We start from the raw sequence: 22,887 nt of genomic DNA, 5'->3' as shown, positions 1-22,887 counted from the left end.
GCTTAAATAACAAAATACAAACACAAGCTACATATCAACTTTGGCTTCTAAATATAGTCAGGTGATTCTTATTTGCAGTTTATTGCTTAAAGCAGAGTTAAGCTTGTGCTCACTTCTTTGGCAAACGACAATCAATGAGTGTGACAGTTAAATAAACAGTATCTCAGTTGGTCTTCAATCCACGGGAGAAAGTTACGTAGTTATAATAGTGTTCTATTAATGGTTCTGCAGCATCTTCAGGTCAGAGGGGCGCAGGTCTCAGCTTTCATGCCCTGACACTGGCCACCTCTGATTTAAGCTGCCGAGCAGAGTCAGTGGGAGCTGCATTTCTGACACAGGTAGTAAAAGACCACATTGCACAGAACATGGCGACTTCCAGGATCACTTAAAGACAAGAAAAGTCCTCATGTTACATTACTACTTACTTTACACCTGCAAGTATCAGTGGGTACAGCGATAGTAGAGAGCACATAATACTCAAACACACTTGAGATCTATGCTTCACACACAGGCTTCTCCTTCTTATTCACTCCCTTCTTCCCTTTATTCTGTCTCTCCGTTGTTCACAGATTTTAAACATCTTCTTAACACATTCAGTCGTTGTCTCTCAGTCTGCTTCACTCTGGCTTTTGGTTTCAGTCTGTTATCTCTTTATCAACTCACAACTGTAAATTATGTTCACCTTTTGCTGCCCCCCCCCCCACCCACACTTTCACTCTGTGGCCCTGCTCTTTCTCTTCAGACATTTGACTGAGGGTCAGATTTATGTTTGAGGGCACTTGCAGGAGGTTGCATATTTCAAAAATAGACACCCTGCCGTTATTTAGTGAATGCTGAGGGCGCAATCTGTTTTACCTCACAGAAGTTGTTTGTCTGTCTGCATGTGTGTGCGGTTGGTGTGTGTGTGTGTGGGGGGGGGAATTTCTTATCCTGTTTTCAGGAAATTTGAGCAAAAACAATTCCTGAAAGTCTGACACAGTTTTTATTGGAATTTTCCCCTTTGTCAGTTATAACTTCACTATTTGATGTGGGTGTTTGTGTGTTCATGAAATTGTTTGTTTATGTCTATGATTTTGTGTATGATGACTTGAAGGGACCAATTAGCTGCGTGAAGACAGAACGATGAGGGAAATCCTCTAAAGTGCGGCTTGTATTTAGATTCGAATGAAGAACTGACTGGAGAGGAGAGTTTTAGGGGATGAGTGTGGTTAATGAAAGTCCTCATAAGTATAGTGCAACCAAGGGAAGTCGTTAAAGTAAATGATGTATTAGCCTAATGACTCCCCCCGCCTGAGGCTCACATTAGGAATAAAACGAAATTTTTTATACTGAAACTCAGCACAGCATCTGCTTGAGAAGCCTTGATGCTGTTTAGTAGATTATCCCTACGGTCCTGTGTGTGTGTGTGTGTGCGTGTGTGCGTGTGTGTGTGTCAGCGTGTGTGTGTGTGTTTGAGGAACTTTCAGCTTGGTTGTGATGCAATAGTTATAAATTGCCCTGAGTTAGGAAAGATATCATAAATGCAATATGTATTTTAATCGCTCATGTGAGTGTGAGCTGTAATTACACCTTTAACGTTCATGTCTGCGTTTTAAATGAAGCTCTGGAATTAACAGCTGCTTTTTGTGGCTTTAATATTCACTCAAGAGTGGAAAAAATTGGAAAGCTCTTAGCATTCCAAATGCAGAGTACCCTAGATTTTTGGGAAAGTTGAGTTATAGATTATAGATCAACAATCTATTCAATACAAAGTTATAAATGGCTTATTTACAATGAATGAGCTGCAGCAATAGCAGCAGTTAAGAATACATCATTAAACAGCAGACATTATATGGGCAACTATTTTTGAAGCTCCATATTTATAATAATAATATTCTCATTATTTGAAGAAGTCTCAAAGCAAATGAATGTTTATCCTTTCACTCAGTTACCGACCAGGAGGATAAAGATTTCACACATATGAATCCATTTATAGAAACACTAAAGTATTTCACCTATAATGAATTCTTCTTCTTGTTTGTTTGGTTTATTTGCAGAGGGCAACCAACGTCAAGGTGCATCACCGCCATCTACTGTGTCTTCTATAAATATAAACCTTTAAACAGAAGAACTAGAACAGGGGCTAACAGGCTGTTGATATGAAGCAAATAGAAGAGCACATCTACAATACATACATAAAGTATCAATACTAAGTGTTGTATATTAAAGTGATTTAAGTGAGCTAACATGCAGAATTCCTTCAACAATCACATGACGACTAGTCTGTTAGACTGTTATTTTTAAAACATTTAGAGACGTACATAGATTTATACATACTTAATTAACAAAATTGGACTTTCTGAATGGAGAAGAGTTCATATATCACTTTTGAATCAGTGACCGGTATATATCACGTCGTATAATATTGAGATCAGAAGTGCAAGTGTAGCATTTCAATGGTGACTTAGTCTCCTCTTGTCTCCTCTCCTCAAACCACTGATCGCAAACAGTTTTCACCATACATTTTAAATTCTTTTTACTTTCTTCTCTCATAGAATGATGTCTTCCATGCGAACAACGCCTCCCTTTCAACAACAGTCTGAAGAAGAGGAAGTGGCCGGTCAGGACGCGGCCTGGGCCAAACACGAGCGAGAGAGCCCGAAGGAGACGGCATCGCCCTCTTCACATGACCAGTCCGACGAGCTGCAGCCAATCAGAGAAAAGACCACAGATATTGAGTGGGACAACGTTGGGCCTGCTGTGATGGTGAGGAGTGAATTATGCACAGAGTTGAAAAATTGACCATATCCTATCTTGAGATATGTTCCTATAACTCAAATCTATAACACAAATGTGGTCAGTGTGCACACACAGGGCGCACAGCTCATAAAACACTCATGAAGGAGTACACAGGGTGTACAAATTCTCATGCATAATGATGATGGTGCACTATTGGAGAGCACACACGCGCACACACGCACACACACACACACACACACACACACACTGGTGCCTCTCTCTGGTCTGTGTGCTGCAGGCAGTGCTGTGGGCAGCCCAGTGAGGGTTCTCCTCCAGAGACTTATACCCCTTAGTTCTTCTCCACAGCCTGGGTCCGTGTGTGAGACAGAGTGTGTGAGTGTGTGTGCCGAGTAGTAACTTGGCTTCAGGTTCTGTTGGTCCCTAATGGTCGAGGCGTATTTGACTTTGGCCTCTGAGGAAAGGATAAAGTTCTTAGAGGAAAGTTTCCTCAGGTATCAGTGTTGTGGCAGAACACAGTACTCGGATAAAAAGTGTTGTTCATATTCTAAATCAATTTGAATGTGGCCATGATAAAAAAATCTAATGGACATAATGATATTTATGTGCTGCTTTGAGGTAATAACTTATTTCCGATCAATCATTGTTAGCGCACAATATGAACCTATCAAAGAAAGTGATTTCAAACTTAGTATCACTTAATGGTCTGGGTTCAAAGTGACCTTGAGGCAAAAATGTTCCTGAATACATTGTGCAGGCTCACTCTTTTTCCTATTTCACCACGTTTCTTTTCTTCTTTTCCTTTTTGTTAAGTTATCAAATACTCTTTTCAAACCTGAATATGTCTACGGTCCCTCATGGGCAACCACAGGAGACTGATAGCGTATCAAAAATCGATCCTTTAAGTAGGTTCTGAAAAAGAAAACAGAGAAAAGGTAGTTTTAGGGCCAGAAAATAATCAAGTTTTCGAAAATAATCAAGTATTGGTTATTTTCTGGGAGTATGAAGCCAGCAAGGGGAAATGGCAGCGCCACATATCGTAAATATTTAGAAAGAGATGCAAGATGGACAACTTTGTGACAGAAAAGGTGGAGCATTATCCATGTTCTGTTGTTTTTCATACAGATATCATAAAATGACCCAAGCCTTTGAGGTACTAGAGATATTTTTCCTTTTCATATCAGGCATATCGTCTTTGCACCCGGGTACGAGACCAGATCAATGTCTGGTGCTTTACTCAAGGACAATTTGCAACAGGTTTACCCTAGAATTGTCTGCTGCAGAGAGTGAATGCGTGACCTTTCAGTCTATAAGTCGAGCTGACCCTCACACCTTCCTGAGTGCATCATGTCGCTTGTATAACACCAGGGCGGCTTTATGTACGGACCTGAAAACTCACACCTGAACAATCCACGAGTGACACACAATCTCCTAATCCTCATTACAGAGGCATCTTCCGCTTAAAGACAAAGTGAACACCATGGCCTCCTGGAGCCATTTCAAGGGCGTCTTAAGATGTCACTGTTAGCCAAAGCCCCTTGTCTTTGAAACATAAGCCTCCTAAAGTTCTTGGAGATCCCCCCACTCTGTAAGAGGAGGAGAAACCGTCCAGAAATAGCCCCGGTGTTAGAACACCTGTGCTAAAGTGTCTGTTGTGTGGGACAATGTGGTCGTCTAGAAGGGCTTTCTGTCTCTGTAAATATGTCCTCGTTGTGCCTGTTGCTTAATTCTGCAAAAGTGGGACATAAACATGCTGGTTGTACAGCACAAAATAGAAAGTGCCATTAAAATGTCTGCTATCAACAAGACTTAAGTTACTGGCTTTGTGTAACCTTCACTGTTACAGGAATGAGTTAGAATTCACTAAATGTTGAATTACTTTAGATTTATAACTACAGAAAACATCAGTGATTTTTTATTCCCTCCTGTATAAGATAGCACTACCTCAGACAACTGTCATCATGTATGTATGTTTTTGGTGGATTTCTGTGCGTTTGAGGCTATAAAATGTAATTTTTTTCCCCCTGATAGTGATTCAATGATGCCAGTATTAGAGCTGTATAACGTTTTATTATATTTTATTTAAATATCTTGATGAATCTACAAATATCTTTTCACTTTGAATAATTCCAGATTAGACATACTCAGTTTTTCACACTATGTTTTTTATTTGGGTGTTTTAAGACTTAAGCAGAGAGATGACTTGCAACCATTAACTGACACAGACATATATCTTTATAGTAGAATAACAGATATAGGCCCAGCCCATTTAAACTTATGCAATCAAGTGACACGACAGGTCTCCTCATGATTGATCTAGTACTGTCGACTTTCTTTTAATGTCATGCCAGCCAGCTAATGAAAGCACATCTAAGCATGTGCAAACAGCTAATAACAGGGCTCCCAGAATGCATTAGGTGATGACACACAAAAGTCCAAAAATCAAATGCCTTGTACTGCCTCTAACTTTAAACTCTTGTGTGCTGATTTTCCCCAGGACAATCAAAGCAATAAAATCTGCTCGGTCTACTCCTACCAGACTAACTCTACCTCTCCACACAAGCCAGAGGAGGGTTCCAGGGATCGGGGGGAGCCCATGATCGGCCTCGCGTTCGGAACTCCGGAGCGCCGCAAAGGCAGCCTGGCAGACGTGGTGGACACACTGAAACAGAAGAAGCTTGTGGAGCTGACAAAGACAGAGCAAGACGGTAAGGCGATAATAATCTTTGTGTGTGTGTGTGTGTGTGTGTTTGTACTTGGACTTATATATTTGTGAGGACCATTTTGAGCATAGACCTTACGGAGTGAAGACTTTTTGGGAAAGTGAGCACATTTTGACTGGTCCTCACTTTTGAGGTTTGGGTTAGAATTAGGTTTAGGTCAGGGTTAAGGTTAGAGATGTAGATGTGATGGTTAACGTTAGGGCAAAGGGCTGGCAAATGCATTATTCCAATTAGTGCCCTCACTATGATAGAAGTAGAAAAATGTGTGTGTGTGTGTGTCTGATTTGTGTGTTTTTATTGGCAGTGTAAGGAGACAGACATGCACACTCATTGGACCCCTTTTTTAATTTTAAACCTTCATACACATACATACAAGACCTGGCTAGACACATTTTCCGACATGTGCAACACTATAGTCGTCTGAAAACCTTGTGTTCTATCATTCATTCCTCAAAAAAATGAATAAATTGTAATGTATTTATCTCTATCTAAAAGGATTTGAGAGAATTTAGTAAATAAGGTTTTACACAATGATATAAATCCAGGGAGGAGCTTTTGATCATTCACCTCACTTGTTAGTTAAAAAAATTAAATCAATGATAGAAAAGTTAAAAAATTATATTCTTAAACAGCTCCATCAAACAGAGCTTTAAAGCTGAAGTTACATTACTCATTCATAGATTGCAGCAGGAATTTGTGCACCTTTAATTCAAGCAGACCATTTATATTTTGTATATATTTGATTTACTATATTTAGGCAGCTTAATTTACTGTATAAGCTTGTGATTTGAGTAAGAGTCAGATCTGTTGATTATTCAGTGCCATTTTGTGTTTGTTTCTTGTCGTCTTGTGCAGCTTTTGTAAAATATCTGAAGTGTTAAGGCTAAAATCCATTGAGACGAGAAACGTGCCGGTCGGAATGTCTGAACCAAACAGATAACAAATTATTATACAAAGCAAAATAAGCTAATGATATGTATTTTAACCTTATAATAAGTCTCAATAAGCTGTATCCATGTGGCAAATTGTTTATTTGAACAGAGACAGTGGTGCTGTGAATAGAAAAGGACTTGCAGGCTTATAAAACAGTTTATTTCCTCATATCTGATCGACAGGATGTTGTCTCGTCTACCCCTCGCTCACACGTAGAGCAAAAAGCAACCTACCTGTATTTTGTTTTCCCTTTCCGAGCACATCCTCTCCAGAGGATCTTTGAACATCTAAAATTACAACTGACAGATCCCTCGCTCGTTAGATCACAATATCAATCAGTGAAAACACCGGTTTCCCTTTCTCCTCCGCTCGTCTGATCTGCACCACTAACACAGAAAAGCACTGGAGCCTCTCAGCATGCCTCAGCTTGCCCCTTCCCACCCCACAGCAAGCCAGATCTGAAACCATCTAACACCCCTCTTTACTGTGTTGTGCACATAGTAATCGTGATGATATCAGAGGAGCGCTTGATCTCTCTCATTTAGAGGTTTTACTTTGTTATTGATACAGTAAAGTGGGCCAGAATGGAACAGCCAGAGGCGTACTACAGTACACAGTGTCTTTAGTTGAAAGATAGGTAGCTTCGCCTCTTATCTACCCAGCGGAAAACGGTTTGAAAGGAAAAACCTGTGTGTGTGTGTGTGTGTTCAAAAGTCTCTGACATCTGCCCGTCAAATCAAAGGAGATGTGACTGAAGGAACAGGCAACTTTGAGTGCATGTCTTGTTTTTTTTTTCCTTTTTCCATTAATTGCTTAAGCTTCTGCTTTCACATTCGACCGGGCTGGTTGGACCCTGCTGAGCTTGTGCCTCTCTCAGTCAGCAAAATACATCACAACAATGTTTTTCTCATCACTGTAAAAATGAACAAAACTCCCTTCAGGCTTGATACATATGAAAATCTAAAAAAGTGTTGGAGAAACACTGCGACAAGCGATTCATCTTATTTTTCAGTTTTCTCAATTACATTTTTAGTAGATTCCTAGCTTTCAAAGGTTTTAGCAGTCTTGAAAGATGACGTGCTATTTATTTCTGTGTGGCACAAGTTAAGGATGCATGTCTCTACACTTAGAAAACAAAAGCATGGAGTTGAATTCAAGGTTCCCTTATTCCTGATTTTGCACAAAGCTTATGACTTCATTATGTATAAACAAAATAACAGTTATTAACAAGATAAAAACAACATTTAAAAACAATTGATAGAGTTGTTGTGTCAAACAGATCAGCAGTGGATTTCCCACACACGGTACCTCAGCAGCACCGCAGCACAGCAAAATGGTTCCTGCACAGTTTCCCTCCGTTATGGGGATAAAAAGCAGAGCAGGAACAAATAAATCGAGTTTGGCTCTTCCTTTGCTAATTAGCGGAGCTGCAATCCCAGAGGACTAACAAGTGGCATTGATCACGCTGCAAACACTTAGCTAAGACAAAAACAAACGAGATAAACATGTGCAATACTACCAGGCACACTCAATCATACGGCGTCAGCGGGAATAATAACTCTGTCTCCGGGCCTTGTAAATACTCTCGTGAATGGCTGTGATCCTTGAGGACGCATTGTAAAAATGTCTTTCATGTGATGCTGTGCCAATGCATTTCATTTTGAGCCTAATGTAGCCCCACGTATGGAGACTGACAGGTGCCTCTGCGTCTTTTCCTAATGAGTTGAATTGCAATGGGAGGACGTGATCAATAGATGGCTGAGGCTGAATGCTTTATTAAGTGAGTTCTTCAGCAGTAAACAGTTGCATTCAAAATGGACGGGCAATGAAGCCCCACACCCTTTTTTTCTCATTTGTTAATTTGTTTGACGAATGCTTCTTCATTTAATCACAGCTGTCTCTCCTTCACTGTATTGTTGTCTTTTTAAATTGTCTTTGTCTCCACATGATGGGATTACTGTTACTTTTTTTCTCTTTTTCTGTATCTATCCTTCAACTCCTGAAGCCTTTTCAAATCACTTTTGGAACATTTTTAGAATCCCTCTTCAGCAGGCAACCCTGCACACATCCTGATTTAAAGCTTTGTTTTGAGGTATTGGTAAAGGTGAAGCATTTTAATTTCGTAAGCTCTTAGATTTTTATTTGTTTTGCACACAGGAGTGCAAGGCCAATCTGGTAAATAGGCTTATATATAGTGATTGCTGGTGTGACACAGATGAGAGACTGTGTTGTGTTTCAAGCGCTGCCTGGCAGAGAGCTCCACAGGTTTGTTCTGCATTTGTTCCAGGTCGTTCTTTTTCTGACTCTTAAGACGCATGTGTTCACACTGACACTTAAAACAGGGTTTTGATCTAAATCCTCTTGCAGTATGACCAGATTTGATCATTTGCACTCAAACAGCAAGCACATAAAAGCCTGAACAATGCTGTCCCTTGCTTTGTGCGCCGCCTCCTGCTGAAAAAGGTCCAGTCAGCTGAGATCTCCCAGGTTAGATTGGCTGCATGATCAAATGGAACAGACCCTATTACCCACTGAGCGCTCACTTAGCCTAACATGGCTGACCCCTCCGTGCACTATAGCCAGGAGCTAAAGTGTGGATGATGTCGCTTTTAGCCTTTGTGCCGTGCTCACCCCCTGTTGGCACACTGTAGGCTGTCCACTGCTCAGAGGAGCCGTAAGTGCCTGCGACAGTTCTAATGAATAGATACGGCCTTGCTTTGCAACCATTTTTTCACCTAACGGCCGCTTCATTTTTTTAACCACTTCACCTAGAACTCTTTAAGACTGTGTCAAATTGCTGCAAATTGCCTTTTTTTCACCTGGACTTTCACAACATTCAAGCCAAGAGGGTGAAGGTCCACTGTTTTCTTGACAATTTAGCATTTTCTTTGAGTTGTGTGTGCATTGTGTGAAGGTTACAAGGGCTTGCTGCATACAAAAGGCTTCCTCTATACTGTTGAAGCACTTAAACTGGTAGACTGCTTACTGAATAAAATGTTCAAGGCCGGGAGGAGAAGAAAGAATGTGGGCCCCGGACCCGCTGTTGAATAGAGATGCTCTACATATAGGTGAAAGTCTGGAATAAACAGAGAAATGAACCAAACAATAATGTGTTGCTCATAAGCAAAAGCATCATTAAATTAGAATCAGACACGTTTCTTTGACCCTGTATATATATATTTATATATATGTATACTGTTAACGGCCCCCTGGCACGGCCGCAGCGCCCTCATGCCAACTTAGTCAGCCATCTAATGTGCCCAGAGCAGCTCTGGCGCCTGGCAAACACTTAAAACCAGTCTAATCCCTGCTTCCACCCCAGCTCCTATGAATTACTGTACAATTCATCTGTTTCATTTGCAAATGAGATTGGGCTTGATTACCACCACACTGTAGTGCTCTTGTGGGAATATAAAACAGACTCCTGTGTGACTAATTTGTGAATTTGTCCGAAGTTGTTAAACGAGAGTTGAGTTAAAGTATTTGCAAACCAACTTCTTTTTCGTTCAAAATTTCTGCATTTAAAAAATAAATTCAACCTCACTTTTCGTCTACATCTTTCGCATTCTGTCAAAGGTGTTTCCAGAGAGTTGTTTGAGCACTCTGAGCCAGACATAGAACAAGTATACCTTAACTGCCACCTACTGTTCATGATCAACTGGATCACAGGACTTTGTTTTGGTCTTTTTAATGGGTAGTCCCAGAAGATGGCTTTTCAGGATTGGGTCGACCCAAAATCATTCTGAGACTCCTTTTCATCTCCTATACTTTGAATTTTTCCGAATTATTAAATGCATCAGACCCATTGTGCAAGGTTTCCAAGTGTTGCGACTTTTGATTGGTTGATGGATTTAAGAAACGCAAATGAACAATATAGACTTGGAGGAAAACTCCTCAAGGACATATCCTTCATCTTCAAGTTCTAAAAAAATCACAAGAACAACACATATCGGCCTTTTTCAGCAGGGATTCAAATGAGTGAAAGTGACATGGATGAGTTATCGAAGTCAGACAGTGTACTACTCATAGACTGAAAGGAACATGTCTCTCATGTCTTATTCATTTTTGCAGAACATTGACAATGTTGACAGGGAGTCCGACACAGTTTGACAGTTACCCATCGGTCTGAATGCACAGCAGTGGGAGATTTGAACTACATCAATTGTATGTATTTGTTACAGATATCCAAACAACAAAAGGGAATCCTTACCCTCAGTATTCATATAAACCCAAACCAATGATATAATTTTAGACTTGGGAACACCACCAGCTGCCCCTCCCGTCATATGGAAACGGGCGACATCACAACTTCCAGTCTGGCATTAGTGGCAAGATGATGATGCATTCTACAATCCAACAAACCCAGCTTTCTTTTCATAAGTCATCACGACTGTCTTAAATCAATGTTTTTCTGGACGGAACTTGAGCTCATAATAGCTCATAATTAGGTGTAAAACACAAAACCTTTTCCATGGTTCGGCTGTACTTCCCCACATTCTTTCCTGCCCCAAATCCCTGCCTCAGTTTTAAAAAATGATTAAAGGCCGTGAAAATCAGGCCGCGCAAAACAGTTCGTCACAAAATAAGATTTTTTTTTCATTTTGTGAGAGAGCTATGTTTGTGTGTGTACTTGGGAACGGCTTGGTTGAAAAGACAAATTTGCCGTCACAAATTCACTAATTAGAAATTAGCAATATTTGAATCAAAATCTCATGGGAAAATGCGCTCACAGTCCTGATGAAGCAGATTAACTCGGATTCAAATTCTTGGAAATAAAACTTGGGGATGTTTTTTAAAGAACCATTTTATGGGCTTTCAAAAGCTTGTATTTTATGTAAAGCCTTTTGTGTCTGCATAATCAATATACAGCAATGGGAAACATTTTAATGGTTCTATTTATCCACACTTCTACTGCCTTGAGACCCGTTACACAGCTGTTTGTGCAGCTACAGTTTTATGAGCCTTGTCCTTTCACTGTTTGTTCAAGCTTGACTTCTTGTCCAGTTCGGAGGAGTCTGCACTGTGTCTTGACTTCAGGACGGGCCAGAGCTGGGCACCCAATCCCCCATATAATGGCTTCCCCAGCTGGAAGAGGGGGTCAGAGCGAGGCCAACCTTTCCTCTAACCCTTGTCGCTCTGTGACAATAGAGATATTCTGCCAGGCTGCGCTTTGTTCTCTCGCTGCTGAGAGCCTGTTTCAACATCTCTGCTGTTGCTGCCACTCAAGCTGTGGAAAGTATGCTCTCTCTCTCTCTCTCTCTCTCTCTCTCTCTCTCTCTCTCTCTCTCTCTCTCTCTCTCTCTCTCTCTCTCTGTCTCTCTCTCTCTCTTTTCTCTCTCTCTCTCTCTCTCTCTCTCTCTCTCTCTCTCTCTCTCTCTCTCTCTCTCTCTCTCTCTCGAGGAGGGGGCCGTTGTTGGTGTACAGACTCTGAGGGACGTGTACACGTGTGCATCCTCGAGCATGTGCTCTGAGAGTTAATCGATGCTCCAGCTGGAATGTAACATTGCATTAGATTCCCTTTTCTTTACAGAAGAACAAAAACAGAACCAATTAGCAGCTCAGCTGGCAACCAAGGCCTGTCAGGAACACAGTTTGAAGGGTAATTCATCTGCAGGCCTCTTCACCTGAGCTGCAGATGAGGACATAGTGCATGACAGAACCTCGAACTTCCATGTGGCCTGTGAGCCCTGTATGCCTGACCCGCGTGTGTGTGTGTGTGTGTGTGTGTGAGTGTGTGCATGTGAGGGCTTATGGATACATACACACAGGTGGAAGTAGTTGTGATGACAGCTTAACAGGCGAGTTTGGTTGGCTCCCAGAGTTAAGCTTATTGGCTAATTAACAAGGTCTTGGCTCTGGCACTATGTTTGCCGTCCTCTATGGGATTGGCAGCTTGAGCTGTGATTGTGTGCAGGCAGAGACTTTGTCTGTGTGTGTGCGTATGTGTTTGTGTGTGTGCGCGTGTGTGTGTGTGTGTGTGTGTGTGTGTGTGTTCGTGTGTGTGTATCAAGGCATGTATTTTCTCCCAAATGTAAACTTTTCTTTAATCTTGAGCTCTAATCTCCTTGTATACGTCCTGTAGCTGCATGTGGTGGTCAGTGCTGCTCCTCGGCTCTGCCAACAGGCCAACTCCCCCTGGACTTCTTGTGGTTGGTTTCAATCTCTTCCACTGTAATTGATAGGGATCTCTTTACTAATGATCAGCCACAACCTGTGGGTCTTGACTACAAATACAGTCAATGGGATATGCCTGGTAGCCCTCTCCTGCTCAGCTTGGCTGCAGGCCAGCCAGCATGTGGTACTGGCGCATGCAATGTGGTTCGTTGGAACAGTTTTGAATGTTGTCCAAAAGAATCAGATTAAATAGTGATTTTATCAAGTCCTGCCCTATTTTTCTTTTTTTGAACTGGGATTTCAGTGAAATGCCAAACTGTTCACCTGATACAGGCATACTAAAAAAAGGCATAATAGGGCATAATAAAAAAAAAGTACTGTCTGTGTCACAGCCAAGACGGATCATGTTTGAAGCCAGTGGAGCGTGTTTGACTTGTCAAAGATATGAACTTAAATCTGCTGAAAAACAAACTTTGAGGAAATCTGCGTGTTTCCACCAGATCGTCACACGCATGGCTTTAATACACAGTCTACTACATGTCCATACAACTCTAAATTTATTCTTATGAACTTGTTTTTTTAAATGTATAAGTAAGACAAAATCCTGCTTATTTTAGGTGTCTTAAAATTGATAATGCAATAATAAAAATGACTTAAAGAATTAAAAAACAAACATGCAGCACAGGCACAATTTATTTAATATTGACCTTAATGCAGGCAGAGTTTTATTTTGGTCACAAAAAAACATAGGAACTGTGAACAGGTGGAAATAGAAAATGTATGTAATTATTTTTTAAATATGAGTATTTTTCCAAGAAAATATATAAAAGTGCACTTATCTCAATCTAAAGTCTAAACATAAGACTGCACAGATTCTTTTTCTGATATGGACGTGTCCGTGGCATCAGGAGTGGGAAAAAGGAGATCCACTTGCCTTTTCTCCTCTCTGGTCAGCTGTGGAGCGGGCCCCCCCACACACACACACACTGACTCCCCCGGGGGCCCAAACCAAAACAACGCTTCTATTGTGTCTGAACCACACATAGTGCTGTGTGGACTTAGGTGTGTATGTCTGTGTCCATGTGTGTGTGTGTGTGTGTGTGTGTGTGTGTGTGTGTGTGTGTGTGTGTGTGTGTGTGTGTGTGTGTGTGTGTGTGTGTGTGTGTGTGTGTGTGTGTGTGTGTGTGTGTGCTAAGTAGGTAGGGTTTCATATATCATGCCTAAAGTGGAACCAGAAGCTTGGGTCTTGAACTGGATTTTTGGAAGTGTGTGCTTGACAAAGAAGCAATTTTGAAGCAATTTGTGAGTGTGTTTAGATTCAAGTTTGTTTTATTAAATGTAAAAAATGATACAGAATGTCAAAGTGCAGAAATATCAATCTACACCAACATCTTGATCATTAAAAAATGATTTCAAATGTGTTACGTTAAACTTACTGTCTTTGTGATGCAAATATACGAAGGATTTTTTAAGAGAAAAAGACAAATTCTATTCACAAACACACTGTTTACATTTATCATATTCTCACAAAGGGGAAATGATTAACCCAGAAAATAAAAAGAAATAGACAAAAATATGAGAGTGTATTCAATTATTTTCAGTGAATAGATGTTTTACTTTACATTTAATTAAATCCAAAGTGAACTGACCTTGTTGCAGTTGGGGTGTATCAAATGCCCAAGCTACAGTACGTTTTTTTAAAGCTCGTCAGTCGCTCTTACTTGATTGTTCTCAACCTCTGGCACAAAGAACTCGGGCTGAGAATCTGGAAAATATCTGAATAATGTCTGGGCTTGTATTAGTTGAGAATAGAAATCAGCCAGTAGACTGATTTGTTGGAGTGTAATCTTAGTTGGTTAGAACACCCTCATCAGGGTTTTTACACTCCTTTCTTACCATTATTGTAATTTATTAAAACTCCGTGCCTCTGTGCTTCCCTCAGTGGACAACCTCCACGCTGTGGTCTCCTATGAGGCTGCAGTGGTGGTTGATGTCAGCGCTGTAACGCAGCACAGGCCCGACCTCTCCGCCTGCACAGCACAGATCAGCAGTCTGGCTTTTCTAGCATTAAACTCACACATTGAGTAGAAACACTATCCTTTGTCTAATTCAGGGCGGCAGTTTTCTGACCTTACGCCTTCGACACTGCCGGGAATGAGTACTGGGAGAGTATTTTTAGCCCGGGTGGCCCTCAGTGGGAATCAAAGCCCTGGCCAAGTAATATTGATGCCTGATTTAATTCTCTAAGCTTCAGGCTAAGTCAAATATAGTAATTACATTTTGTAAATGTTAAAGGGCAAAGGCCAAAGCTGCAGTTTCATGCCAAGTAAACTGTAAACCTGAAAATGGTTAAAAGGATTGTTCACCTAAAAAATGAAAAACTCACTCATTATCTACTCACTAAATGTCAGCTGTGATCCGCCCGCACAGAGGCTGCTTCTGCATCACAGGTTCAGTCAGGCAAATTGTGTCTGACATAAATTGAAATATGCCATTCTTGGTTTGGGGAACTTGTTATTTCATTGTTTCCCCTGTAGACCAACAAATGAATCAATATTGAGAACATAATTAGAAGTTTACTTTGCTGTAGCCCCTCAGTTTACATCTCATACGTCTTACATCAGGGTTTTGTTGCACCAGTTTTGAGTTACACAGTGGGTCAGTTTCTTTTTGTATTCAAGTGGACCGGGATGAGAAAGTCAGCTTAATGACGAAATGCAAACACGTGGTTCCTACAGGTGGTCCACTCCGTCTGACTGGGCATAATGCTGGGTCTCGAACGCAAACAGATGACTGTGTGTGTGTGTGTGTGTGTGTGTGTTGGGTTGATGTATAAAAAGAGGGTTACACAGGGCTACTATCTGTCGGAATTGCATCCCCCCCCCCTCACCCCACCCAGCCAGTAGGGCCTGGCTGCTTTCTCAGACCATGTTCTGCGACAAGAGAGTCTGGGTGTCATCTGACAGATGAAAATAGTGTGTGTGAAATGCACACCGTGCTAACACAGAGCCCGGCTAACCACTCTGCAGTTTAATGGTTTTACAACACTGAGTTAGCAGTGCTAGGCCACTCAAGGTGTGTGTGTGTGTGTGTGTGTGTGTGTGTCATATCTATGTGTGTGTGTGTGTGTGAAGGTGTGTGTTATAAAACCCTCTCTGTGACATTAAACGTGTCAGCAGTGGAGTGCCTTTCTTTAATCAGTGTGTGTGGTGTGCATGTATATTCTTTAGAGTGCAACGGGGCTCTCACATCAGCGTGTGTGTGTGTGTGTGTGTGTGTGTGTGTGTGTGTGTGTGTGTTCCTCCTCCTGGCTGGCCTGTCTTCTCATGTTTGGACATATGTTGAGTTTTATTTCACTGAGACATCAATCCTGCCGGCCAGCTGTTGGGACAGCTGCTGTCTTGCTCTGTTCCTCTCCTTCACTCTTGCTCTCACTTTATTCTCTGAATCATATTATTTATCTTTCTTCCACTCTCTATCCTGTTCCTCCTTCTTTCTTTCTTTCTTTCTTTCCTCTCGGTCTGTTGCTGTGGGGTTTGCAGCTGAAGTCACACTACTAACATAAATTTGGAAGTGTAAAGTGTAGCTGTCAGCTTCCATTTACACACCTTCAGTAGCAAAGACGAAATGGTTTTTTTCAGCCGCGCGTGTGTTACGCAAACATCAGGCAGCCACTAGAACATTGGCCTTTGTTATTTTTAACATTAAATAATTTTTCAGATTAATGTTGTTTTTTCTCTTAACCTTGGCGTTTGGCTGCAGACCCGAGAGCTCCTGAGCTCTGGCATTGCACACTGTGTGTGTGTGTCTGGGAGAGAGATAGAGTGAAAGAGACACCATGTTTCCATTCAAATGTCAAGTGAATTATAAGGAAATAATTGAAACATCATGAAATATAAAACAGATAAAACAGACATACACTGGGGTCTTGAGTGTTAAACTACCGAATGTCAGAAGACTACCTCTCACAGGAATTATTATTGTTCTTTGGTGAATTTCAATGAATAAATTCAAACACAGAGAAAATGTAAATTAGATTTACGTGATGACATTTTCAGAAACTCTTCAGCTGCTCCAACAAATGAAAATCTGAATAAACCATCACACACCAAGTGTTATCCACCATAAACCAATTACATAGCATGGAAAGAGTGTTGTAATGCTTAAGGTAAAAGCCATTGTCAATAAAGATGATAAGTTAAAGGAATACTTAGGTCTTTTGGGTCTTTACGTCTAACTGCTTCCACTCCTACTACTGGTACTTTGTTTTGTTAAGAAACAAATGTTTGCCTCACAAACATGTGGAAGATAAAGATTAAGCTCACATAGTAAATCGATAAAACATACTGCAATTCAAATTTGCTCACTTTCAGATCCAGACTTAGTAGTAGTGGAAAGCCCAAACAGATCTAAGATTTTTTCAAACTCAGGGGCTTTAAAGGGGCCACAGTTTAACAGAGGGGTCAGTTATATGTCCAACATCCATGCAATTTCTGATTCATTCAGGTGTTTATTTAAGTCATTGTCCTTGTTTACTGTTACTTCTACAGTTTTGAGCCAAGACACACATCATTGAATATGTGTTCAAGCACACATTTTACTTTAAAAAAATCATAGGTTGTTATATTTTTTGTTAGTATTGTTAGTAAGTGACTAGTTTATACCCAAAATAATGTAGAAATGAGTAACCCTAACCCTAACCCTAACCCTAACCCTAACCCTTGGGCCATAACATTAACCCTGTTACCAGTAGAGCCTACGTTATGGCTATAAATGCTGACGGTAATAAAATTACAGTTTACTACACTACACACTTACTCTTCTGAAGCTTTGCTCGTTTTACTTAAATTTCATTAGAATCTTTTATACACATGGAAACAGTGAAAGTGAAAGAAACATGAGACTCAATCTGAGTGAAAGCCTGTGGCACACTGTTGTTCTTGGCAGTGCCTCTTTTGGAGTGTTGATGCTTGTCTACCACACACACACACACAAACACACACACACACACACACACACACACACACACACACACACACACACACACACACACACACAGGCACAAATACACACTAAGTTGCCTGTGGCTCATGTAAAACACCCAAAACACTGTCTCTTGGCAGCTTGGTATAAGGACAGGTGATAAATGTGTGTTTACAGCAAACACTCTTGCCGGCTCACTTTCTACCTCTGTGCTGATTTACTAAGACTCTGCGCCTTTCACCACTTCTTATCTCCTTCATCTTCCTTCTGTGTCTCCTCCCTGTCTTTCCCTGCTAGTGTTCAACCCATCACTACCATGACAAACAGGGATAAAGGGTTGGGAAAACCTTCATGTCCAATATTCACGGTGGAAAATAAATCAGGTGATGATAGAGTTCTTAGACATAAAACGATATATTATCAGTATCTATTGGTTCACTCGTGTTTCAGGGGATTTCAAATGTTCTCCTCACTCTTCCACCGCCTAGAAGACTGAATGAAAAAAGGGGATGAAACAAGCATCTTGACCATATCACTCCCCAGCTCACCGACCACATCGTTTTCTTTCCACTTCCTTTCTTTCATCCACTCCTCCTTCACTCCTCAGCTGCCCCTCCCTTCCTCTCCCCGCTCTTTTTTCAACTCATCCGTCTTCTGCAATTCTCCACTTGATAAAGGAGCTGGTGCACGGACAGGGAGGAATTTTTATCCAACCTCCAATCTAAACAGCACTTGATCCCTGACTCGGCCGCGGGGACAAATAGAGAGCCATCTAGGGTAAAATATCTCCTGCTCATCCTCTCTCATCCCTCTCTTCTTCGCATCTTCCTTTTCCCCCCTTTCCATTTACATCTTACCCCTCCCATCCACCCCTGTCTCCTCGTCTGATCTGTTTATTGGTATGGGGGGTATAAATTGTGCATCAGAGTACACACACGGTTGACTGATGCAGATGTATCCTGGAGTTACAGGTTGTGTTTCCCTGCCTAAGTGCTCCCATAAATTGTGAACCCTAATTTAGTTTTATTCGAGGCTCTGTGAATAAGCGCACTTGAGGTCTTGTGATGAGAAAAAAAGAGCCTCTCGTCCTGCACGGGCCCGTCCTTCAGCTTTCCCCCTTTAACGGCTGTAAACCAAATGTACGCAAACACATATCCTGCGGAGCCCCTTGATCAGAAAATCTCTGAAGAATCCAGTGGATTCCATTGTCCAGAGGGTAGGGAAATTGTATTAATAACCTTATTTTACAGCAACTTGGGCAATCTGTCTGGAAGTACCCACTGTTAACCATATATTGGAAATTACCAGGCTTATCAGCATTATTGTTTTTTTTTTTGATTGTTTGTGTGTGTTGTCGCTGCCCCCTCTCTGCCATTTTCCCCTATACGCCCCCCTTCCTTCCCATTGATCCCATGTGATCTGGACAGCTGCATTAGCTTATTTACAACAATCATAATCCGACTGTAAACATGCAAGGCTTTAATGGACTCAATGAGGAAGTTGTGCTCTGACGGCATCTCATGACCACACAATGGGCCCATACGTACAAACGAAACATTAAGCCATTCACAATAGGCCATGTGCCCCTATGAATGCCTATAGCGCCTTTTGTCAGGATAAAGGCACCACAAATGAACTATTGTCTCACTTAACCATTCTAAATCAGGCAAGGCCTCAGGGGCATGTTTTCCACGCAGTCACCATGAATTTCTCAGTTTTGTGTGTGTGTGTGTGTGTGTGTTTGTGATTTTTCTTTTTTAACGTCTTCAGTGACTGGGGCTGTGGTATCGTGGTGATCGTGACACCATCTGTGTCTTGACTGCTAGTATGAAAGGAGTTGATGAACATGTTCAGTATTTAAAGTACAGCGGGCAGTTTCATATGCAGACACATGCAGTCAGGTAATGGATAGCTGAAAGTAATGTTTACCATTTACACACACTCTTATATATGGGATAGGTGGCGGGTGTTCAAAGTGCACGGCTGTCACACCACAGACCAGAGCGTCCACAATCCAATCTGTGGTTATGTTTAGGCAACAAAAGCACTTGGGTTGAGATTAAGGAAAGATTGAGGTTTGAGATAAACGTAAGTTTACCACAATCTTTCCCTGAACCGAAACAACTGCTGAAATACAACCACAAAAGTATAATATTGAACCGCAACATCAGATGTTTTGGCAGAAAACAAATGTTGTTTCTGAACGTTTCACTGATTTGTTCTGTGTCAACATGCGATTTGCGATCTGCTAGGCACTTGTATGTTGACACCGGACGATGAAAATTGAAAGATCTTAATCGTCATTAGATTCAGAAACAAGAGGCCTCTCTTTCCTGCGGATATCTGTCTCACTGTTTGGTTCTCAGCCTGGTGAAGAATTGAAAAGTTCCCATTGTTGAAGTGAAGTTCACAACAGGACTCTAAGTGAACAAATGAGACCTTATGAATCTTATGAGACCACATGTCTCTGATGTCTGTTATCCTGAGGCTATGAGGCACATTGTGAGAAAGAAGACAAGCTACAAATAGGACCCCATGTCAAAACAATGCAGACATTCTCATTTGGTCAGCTGCTGCATTTTTTCCTTAAAAAAACAGAAGAAGAAAATCAGGAGGAGGAAACAATTCCTTGATCTATTAAAAAAGAACAAAAAAAAACAACAATTCGTAGAGATTGGTTCTTTTCTCTCTTGTACTTTTACTCTGTGTCTTGTTTTTATTCCGGTCTATCCTGGTATGTGAGCATCTTGTTTGTTCGGGGTCTTTGGTGACTTTCATCACACGCTGCTTGTCTGCAGGAAAAAGTGTTTAAAAACACCAAATCTGAAGGGGACTATTCTCTGTCTTGCTATAGAACCATCGTGCATGGAGAGGCTCCTCTCAAAGGACTGGAAGGAACGCGTTGACCGCTTGAACGCCAGTGAACTGCTGGAGGAGGTCAAAGGTAGGAGTTGAAGAGAAAATACAACTCATTCATGCGAGTCCGCTTTTAAATAGTTTTAATGCGATGTTTTCATGTATCTCTCTGCCTGTGTGAATGCAATCTAAGGGCATCACTGTAAAAGAGCTTTATGCTGCGTCACTTTCCCTGAGTAAACAATGGTTTGATAAAGAAAAACTCAGCTCCACAGACAGACATCTGACTGTCTGTATGTCTGTGGAACTCTTCATCTAAACAGCTGTACACTTGGCATGTGTATTCGAGTGACCTTAAGAAGTGTAGTGTTGATTTTGTGCGATTTGGACACTCGATACAATCAATAATAACAATCTTTGAATAATCATATTATAGTAATGGCAGCTCCTCATCATCTAGGATCTTCTTCTTGTTTCTTCTGGTTGCCCGAACATGCAACACCATCATTATGAAACAAGCAAATGGTGTGTGCAGTTAAAAAGGACACTGTGTTATGTCAAAGCTAAATGTCAAGTCTAAATTTAAGGGTAAGAAACAGTCAAAGATGCTGTATACTTTCAGCATGTTTCTGCATATGAAAGCAGAAGAGTAAACGTCTCTCTGGTCTACCTGTCACAATAGAAAGAGCCCTGACGGCCGCTTTAAAACAGTCCAGGTTGTAATTGTAACTTTGATTAAAGGGTTGTGTATGAGGGGAGAGGCTGCACATGCTCCAATATTCTTTTTTTTTCTGTGTCAGCAAATAGCATTTATGAAGCTATAAATCGCGGCAAGGCCAATGTATTCTTGACCTGCTCTGGTATACACAAAAGTGAAAATAGCAGCATTGTGGGGGATCTCATGTTGTCTCAGTCAGCGACTGCAGCAGGAGGAACAAGCCGAGACGAAATCTAATACACTTCACCCATTGAGAGTAAATTATTGTTGAGAAAGGAAAGGAAAGATTAATTCCCTGTCTGAAAATCGTTCAGGTTTAAGTTTAGGTTTTACCCAGTTGGAGAAGTGATTTACATAATAAATATGTAAATCAAAATCATAAAATCATAAATATGCCTACATAAATTATGAAATTAAGTTCACCACCTCCGTCATCATTATCTATCTCACCATATATTCCAGATGGGGCACATCAATTTACATGTTAATGTAAGAATCTGGTCACTTATTTTGGATATCTGACTTAAAAGTAGAGCAAAACACTTCTTAAAATTGCCATTTACAGTATAGAAAGTTTTATTGTTGTTAATTTGAGAATAATTGGTGAGTAATGTATGGCTCATTATCAATTCTAGTCAACATTTTTAAACTTGGATAAATATTATTTACAAATAAAACATTTTATTAAATTGATATGGCCAGTAAGTGAAAAGTAAGAGAACTTATTTCTCCTCTTATCCCCTGAAATGTTCATATTTTTATAACCACTATCACATGTGTATAGCGAGGGCTGTGGCAATTATGAATTGTGTTGTCACCATTTTCAATGATTTTGCTGCTGAATGGAAGAAAAGATATAAAGTGGTAAACTACACGTAACTTAAAATAAACCTGACATATTTACTCAGAGAAATTCTTTCCATCCCCTGAGCGACAGTCAATTCTGTTTGTGCGCTGTAACATTAGTCGCTAACGGCGCTGCAGTCGAGCTCCTCTGAGTGACAGAAAGCGTTTGTGATGGTCTGCCGTTGAAATGGCAAGCATTTCCTCTTTGGAGAGTGGAAAAAAGAGAGAACAGAGAGGCTTCTGGAGCAGAACAGCACTGACATTGACTTTTACTCCAAGACAGAGATTCCTCTCTCTCTCTCGCTCTCTCTCTCTAGCACACACACACACACACACACACACACACACACACACACACACATACACACACACACACACACACACACACACACACACACACACACACACACACACACACACTCACACACACACACACACACACACACACACACACACACACACACACACACACACACACACTCACACACACACGCACACACACACATTTTTAAAGCATCACCAGGATATGAGCATATCCGATAACTCATTAAGAGACAGATCAGTGCAGACGTTAAAATGTTTTGTTACACAATGCTCTTGATCTATTAAGTGGACATTTCACTTCATATTACTTATTTTCGTTTCAAAGTTATCTTTATTTTTATATAAATAGGGACATCTATTATTATCCAGTTCAAGTGCTAGATCACTCTTCTTACAGTCCTTTACATTCTGCCGACCTCAGTTTCTCAAACTACAATATATTTCACTCAATACTTTTTATAGTGAATATAAGTCCTTTTTCCAAAAACCTTAAAATACACACTACACAACTTTACTCTATTTTCAAGCTTTTTAGTGATAATTAAAAACACAAGGTCATTCAATTTTCCACTTACATTATGTTTGCAGTCTGTTGGTGTCTTACTAATGTAATTTAGTTTTTCTTTTGTATTTAATTGTCCCCCAAATCTGTAG

The 22,887-nt window shown here is 40.7% G+C and overlaps 1 protein-coding gene across 1 annotated transcript in view; it reads left to right on the top strand.

Annotated features, from left to right (window-relative positions):
- The window catches only part of LOC133009198 (transcription factor SOX-6-like), a 100,877-nt gene that overhangs the window by 34,429 nt on the left and 43,561 nt on the right, over positions 1-22,887 (top strand). The window contains exons 3-5 of the mRNA XM_061076622.1: positions 2,535-2,745; positions 5,234-5,444; positions 20,344-20,433. Of these exons, the coding sequence (XP_060932605.1) occupies positions 2,536-2,745; positions 5,234-5,444; positions 20,344-20,433 (511 nt within the window). The 5' untranslated portion in view covers position 2,535. The remainder of the gene's footprint in view (positions 1-2,534; positions 2,746-5,233; positions 5,445-20,343; positions 20,434-22,887) is intronic.

Source organism: Limanda limanda, chromosome 8 (genome assembly GCF_963576545.1).
Source record: "Limanda limanda chromosome 8, fLimLim1.1, whole genome shotgun sequence".
Classification (NCBI taxonomy): domain Eukaryota; kingdom Metazoa; phylum Chordata; class Actinopteri; order Pleuronectiformes; family Pleuronectidae; genus Limanda; species Limanda limanda.
The sequence above is the reverse complement of the archived record's forward strand: the minus strand, read 5'-3'. Positions and strand labels throughout refer to the sequence as shown.